Raw genomic sequence first — 6,338 nt, 5'->3', positions numbered from 1 at the left:
CGGCGAGGACCCCACCGTCCGCGGTGAGCCGCGAGTGCGGGCCGGGCCCGGGGTCGTCGCGGAGACCCCAGAGCGCTGTCCGTGGTGCTGGCGGGACCGGCGGCCCCGGGCGCGGCGGTGGCGGCCCCGCTGCAGGCCCGGCGGGAAGCGCTGCGGCCTAGCTGCTCGGTCCGGCCCATCAGCCGACAGTCTGTTGGGGATGCGGGTTCCCGGGTCCCACACGTGCACCTGCTGAACGGCCATCTGCATGCTAACAGGATGCCAGGTGATGTGCGTGCACGTTAGTGTCGTGTGCCTAGACTGCGGGCAGAGACGGGTGCGGTCCCACCTTGCCCGAGGGCTCTGAGATGCCCCGCGAGTGTGGAACACAAGGTCTCATACCCAGTGAATGGCAAGGCAGTGTGTGAACCCAGGTCTTTTCTCGAAAACCTGTGGCTATTGTCCTGGGTCCAGTGCCTTTCTGCACGAAGGCAAACAGAAAACCCGTCTAGATAAGAGGGTTTTCCACAGGCTGCACCTCCCAAGAAGTGGGCTCTAATAACCTAGGGAGTGTTTTCAAGTGACATGGTGACGGCACTCCCACGCTGGGTTGAGAGCTGCGGACCACTGCCATGGCTGGGGTGTGTGCAGCCCTCTGTTGGGCCAGGGACGAGCCCCAGGGGCCTGTCTGTGGGGCCAGATGGTGTCTGGTGATCACGTATTCTGCAGACACTACTGTCTCCTGGAACTTCAAAAATGCTGAGCCTACTGCTTAGTAGGCAGCCAGTTACACAGTCCCCACCATGCGGTGGGGGAAGTGCTGGGGCTGACATGTGTCCACGGAGGGTGCCTGGGGGACTGGGGGTGAGCGGAGGTGTGGAACTCACAGGGAAGGGGGACTTTGCAGAGTAGCCTCCTAAAGGGTGAGTGGAGCCCCCAGGCTAGGAAGGGAGCTGGTTCCCTGGGAAGTGAGAAGGGTGTTAAGAATATGGATAAGGGAATGTGGCTGGAGCGTGGGGGACTGGGGGCCCCCCTGTCCCTGGAGGTGAAGGCAGAAGGCAAATCCTACTGCCCTTGACTGTCATGCTTAAGGCTTCGGACTTGATGCCACAGGCAGAGGGGAGCCACAGCAGGCTTTAAAGCAGGAGCCAGAAGCCCCACTCACCCCCTCCCCGAGTCTCTGAGAGCTTCTGTCCTGTTCTGGGAGAGGAAGTCAGCAGAGAAACCGCAGGGCCCCACCTGCATGGGGCTGATGGGAAAGGAAGTGAGACAGGTGTGAGGTCTGGATGGGACGGGGGGGGGTTAAACCACAGTTTCAGTATGGGGGGAGACCACGGCCCAGGAGGAGCTGGGGGTAGAGGGTTCACTGAAGGGCCTCTGGACCAGATGTGCGGTCACCAAAACCACAGACCGTGCAGCTGGCAGCGCAGGGCTCCTGTCTGGCCGCTCACCTCCTCACGACACGGGCTCACGGTTACGAGTGATGCAAGGAGACGGCCACTGTTGACGGAGCCTCCCTGCACCCTGTCCCGTTCCTCCTCAGAGCTGCAGGAAAAGGCTGCCACGCTGCTGGGGGTGGAACGGACCTTGTTTGTGCCCACCAACACCATGGCCAACCTCATCTCTGGTGAGCGTGGCGCAGGGTGCCCCTCCCTCCGTGCTTCTCTCCTTGGTGCTAGGGGCAGGTCTGGCACAACATCCGTGGGGGCTTGAGCCATCTAGATTTCTGTTGGGCTCAGTCAGGAGGGCCCCTAGGAGGAGGTGAGGGAGGGGAGGAGAGCGAGGTCATGCTCCGCCCCCAGCTCCCTCCCCACAGGGTCTCCCTGGGCCAGGCGGTCAGCCCTCTCCACACTGCCCTGCCTCCAGGTTCTGGTGACCACACCCCCTTCTTGCCCCTATGGCCTGGGGTCTTGCACTGTCCCTTCTGACTTCCCTATATGCTGCCACGCCTTTATAATTTGTCCCTTTATTAAAATCTCTGGCTTCCCAGTGTGTTTCCTGCTGGGCCCGACAGGTGCCCATGCGCTGAGCCGCCTGGCCCCTAGGGCAGCACCGTGGTGGGCTTGCAGTGCAGGAGGTGCTCTGCAGGTGGGCCTCAGGGCACGGGGCACAACGGCTCACAGGGCACAACGGCTCACAGGATGGTCACCCTAGACCTTCAATATTAATGGGATGGTTTTCCCGGACATAACAGGGAGGTGACTCGAAGGGGCGCTGTTTCCTAATTAGCATGAGGCACTTGAGAGCTAGCGGTGCCCCCCGCCCCGGGGCTCAGCCCAGGAGCTGGGCGGGAGCAGGTGGGCCCCATGGCACTCACGGAGCCGACACTGCCCTCCCCCCGTCTCAGTGATGTGTCACTGCCAGCGCAGGGGCTCCCAGCTCCTCCTCGGGCAGGAGTGCCACCTCCACGTCTACGAGCAGGGCGGGGTGGCTCAGGTAAGGACCCGTCACCCCTCACCTGGGGCAGCACGAGCTGCTCAGCATTTTTGGTGGGAACCTGCTTTCCAGGCACCGCGATGGGACCTGCAGAGGGAAGAAATGGCCGGGTGGTGGCGTCTCTAAGGAGGCGGGAAGGAGAGCCATTCCCAGACTGACCACGCGGGGGCAGCCGCGGCTCCAGCCGCCACTCGGACACCCCGGCTGTGCTTGGTGTCCTGCTGCCCCCTAGTGGTTACCCAGAGCACGCGGCCCTTGATACCTCCCCTTCCTGGCTGGGGGGGGCGGGGGGGGCAGTAACGTCCTAACCCTCGGGCGGCAGCACAGGGCCAAGGCTCCATAGCCCAGAGCTGGGGATGAGCAGACAGGACAGAGGTAGGAGGTGACCCTGGGGCCCTGGACCTGATCCTCCATCCTCACCCCAATACCTGCAGATTGCTGGGGTGCACTCCCACCCCCTCCCAGACCTGCCGCACGGGACCCTGGACCTGGCTGAGCTGGAGAGCATGGTCACACGGGGCCACGGGAGCCCCTACCACCCAGTCTGTGAGCTCATCTGCCTGGAAAACACCCGCAGCAGCTCGGGGGGCCGGGTTCTCCCCATCAACTACCTACGCCAGGTAGGCCCTACCCCACCTCTGTGCTCCCCACCCCACCAGCCAGCTCCTGGCTTCCTGTCCCCTGGAGCCCCTCTGCGGGGACTAGGTCTCGGATACCCGCCGTGGGTGCCCCCCTGCAGCCGGGAATGTTGTGGGAGGGACACGTGTGGTCCTCGGCTGCAGGTGTGAAGGGCTTTATTGCCCCCACTTTAGGCCCCAGAACAGAGACCTGCCCCCCCCCCCAGGGAGCCCAGGGGAGCACCAGCTTGTGCATGAACGGCCGTGCTCCCAGTGTGGGAACCTGAGTGCTGTCTCTAGACCTGCCCCTGGCCTGGGAGAAGGGCTCAGGGCGTCTCCCTCGCGGAGCCGAGGTGCAGCATAGATAGGATGGGGCTCTGGCCACGGCACCCAGGCCCAGGAGCAGATGTGCCCGCTCAGGTCCCAGACGGCCAAGTTGGTCCCCAACCCAGCTCTCCTCACTCCGGATCCCCCCCACCCCCGGCAAGGCTCCTCAAGGAGTCGAACCCAGTGACCTTCTGGAGACCCATCTTCCCTCCGCTCCTGCCCCAAGCCGGGCCCCTCTGACTGTGGCCTGCCCTTTGCCCCCAGGTGCGCCTCCTGGCCCAGAGCTTCGGGGTCCGGGTCCACGTGGACGGGGCCCGGCTGATGAATGCTGCGGTGGCTCTGCACGTGCCCCCGGCCCGCATCGTGGAGCACTGTGACTCCGTGTCCCTCTGCTTCTCCAAGGTGGGGAAGCCGCCGGCAGCCCCCCAGACACAGGGTGATGGGGGTGCCCACAACAGGAGTCCAAGCTGGGTTCCTGACCTCCTCTGAGGGCCGCTGGGGGCCCTGGGCCCCTGGAGCCCCTCCCCAGATGGGGCCACAGTGTCCGCCCTTCCCTGTCCCCTCCTCATCCCCTCCCCCCGCCGAGAGGACAGGGATGCACGCCTGGGGGTGCAGACAGCCAGGACTCTCTCCTCTTCCTGCCAGGGCCTGGGCGCACCAGTGGGAGCCCTGGTTGGGGGGCCCAAGGACTTCATCGAAGGAGCCTGGCGCCTCCGGAAAGCCCTGGGCGGGGGGATGCGCCAGGCGGGGGTGCTGGCCGCGGCTGCCCTCGTGGGACTGGCAGACGCCGAGGAGGTGCTGCTGAGGGACCACCAGAACGCTCAGAGATTCGCCCAAGGTGCTGGACCACATCCCCCCCCCACTTCCGTTTGCTCCCAGAAGAGGGCCTTGGGGGTCCCCTGCAGCAGGACCCAGATCCTCATCAGGGGCACATCCTTCGGATTCTAGAACACGGAGGTTAAGCACTGAGCCACAAAGGGTGGGACCCAGGGAACGACGGCGGTTTACCAGACCCCCTGGAGCAGGTGACGGGTGCCAGGAAGCCCTCCACAGGTGTCAGCAATTATTTCCTCCAGGATCCAGCAGAGTCGAGCCTCTAACTTGGGCCTTATGTCTGCTAACTGAGCCCACGAAACAATCCCTTCATGCCCCCACTTTAAAGAAGAGGAAACTGAGGCCCAGAGAGGTTAACTGATCTGTCCAAGGTCACACAGCTAAAAAAAAAAGTAGCAGAGCCACGTCTGTGTGACCCCGAAGTCCGTGTCAGGATTAAGGGTCCCTCTTTTCCCCACTACGGTCGGGTGGCCCGCTGCCTTGCCTGGGACGACGGGGCTGGACGGTGGAGACAGTGGTGGGGACCCCAGGGCCGGGCTCCACTCACCACGGGACCTGGGCCCAGGGCTCCAGGAACTGGCGTCCCCTATCTGCTCCGTGGACCTCGCCGCCGTGGAGACGAACATGGTGATGGTGAGGGTGCACGGGCTGGCGCCCCGGGAGCTCTGCCGGCGTCTCCAGGCCGTGAGCGCAGACGAGGCGGCGCAGACCGGCCGCGCGGTGCGTGTGTTGCTGTCCCCCTGGAGCGAGCGGTCAGTGCGCGCCGTGTGGCACCGCGACGTCTCCGCGCAGGACACCGAGCTGGCGCTGAGGAAGTGGGGGTTCGTGCTGAGGCAGCTGAGGGCCCTGAGGACGGGGTGACCGGCCCCTGTGCCCCAGCCCGGATCCAGGTGGGGGTGGAGGTGTCCCGGGGAGCAGGTGGCATGGGAGACAGTGAAGGACACCCCGTGTCCCCCTTGTCTCCTTGGACCGCTTGACTTCGCGCCCGCGAGCTGAAGCCTTCCCCTGGCACTCGTTCAGCAAGCCCGGAGCGCCTCCTGTGTCGGGGATGGGGACAGGGACGGGGTGCCACGGATGCAGACAGGCGGGACCCCCTTCCAGCCCCTCACCAGAGCCCAGGAAGCCCCGGGGGGGGCCTCTGCTCCCAGCGCACAGAAAAGGAAACAGCCGCGAGCCATTTGCTCAGAGTCACACAGTTAATGAGCGCATCCCGTGCTTGGGGACGGGGGTGGGGTGGGGGGTTGGGGGGGAGGTGACAGGAAATCAGAAAGGGACAGCGGAGCACTGGATGGCAAAGAGCAGTAATTCCCGTGTCGGGGGGCTGGGCTTTACGCTGTGTTCATCTCTATGCATTTTCCTTTTTTAAAAATAAAATTCCTGGGGTGCCTGGGGGGGCTCAATTGGTTAAGCACCCGACTTCAGCTCAGGTCATGTTCTCACAGTCCGTGGGTTCAAGCCCCGTGTCAGGCTCTGTGCTGACAGCTCAGAGCCTGGTGCTGCTTCAGATTCTGTCTCCCTCTCTCTCTGCCCCTCCCTACTCACACTCTGCCTCAATCTCTCTCAAAAATAAACACTAAAAAAATAAGATAAAATCTCCTGCTTACAAAAGAATACTATAAATAATTTGGGATTGGATCTCTTTTTTTAGCAACTCTGGCGGTTATTTAGGCCCACCTGCAGACAGGGAGGCAACCCCTCGCACTCCCCGCCCCCCAGGGAACCACAGGAGTCGAGTTAGAGCCTCACAAGCTGAGAAGATCCGCATGCAAAGCCCCCTGATCCAGGACCCGGCGTGGGGGGTGGGGGTCCCTCCCACCTGTGCTGACCTGCAGGGAAGGAGCTTTGCTGGGTTCCCAGAAGGCGTCTCTGGATGGACAGACACACAGGACATTTCCGGATGGATGCGCACGCGTGTGCGCTTGAGCGCAGACACACACACACACACACACACACACACACACAGAGCTGGTACCAAGGTTATTGCCTTCGCACCTGTTCATAAGCCACACGTGCGTATTGTCTATTCTGAAACCAATTTTCAGAGAGAAAGACAAGGCTTTTCGGCACACAGCATAAACTGATTTATTTAAGGACAGGCTGGCACACTGTCGCTACGTGGAACGGTAAATGCTAGAGCACAGGTGG

At 63.1% G+C, this 6,338-nt stretch overlaps 1 protein-coding gene across 1 annotated transcript; it reads left to right on the top strand.

The window, feature by feature from the left end:
* The first annotated feature begins 1,365 nt into the window (after positions 1-1,365).
* On the top strand, positions 1,366-5,311 carry LOC120228120 (probable low-specificity L-threonine aldolase 2). The gene is made up of 6 exons (XM_039226276.1): positions 1,366-1,606; positions 2,327-2,415; positions 2,850-3,035; positions 3,624-3,761; positions 4,005-4,197; positions 4,759-5,311. The coding sequence occupies exons 1-6, from the start codon at positions 1,366-1,368 to the stop codon at positions 5,052-5,054; spliced, it is 1,143 nt and encodes a 380-aa protein (XP_039082207.1). The 3' UTR covers positions 5,055-5,311.
* Positions 5,312-6,338: the final 1,027 nt, after the last annotated feature.

This window comes from Hyaena hyaena, unplaced genomic scaffold, assembly GCF_003009895.1.
Source record: "Hyaena hyaena isolate Hyena2069 unplaced genomic scaffold, ASM300989v1 scaffold_21, whole genome shotgun sequence".
Taxonomy (NCBI): domain Eukaryota; kingdom Metazoa; phylum Chordata; class Mammalia; order Carnivora; family Hyaenidae; genus Hyaena; species Hyaena hyaena.
The sequence above is the reverse complement of the archived record's forward strand: the minus strand, read 5'-3'. Positions and strand labels throughout refer to the sequence as shown.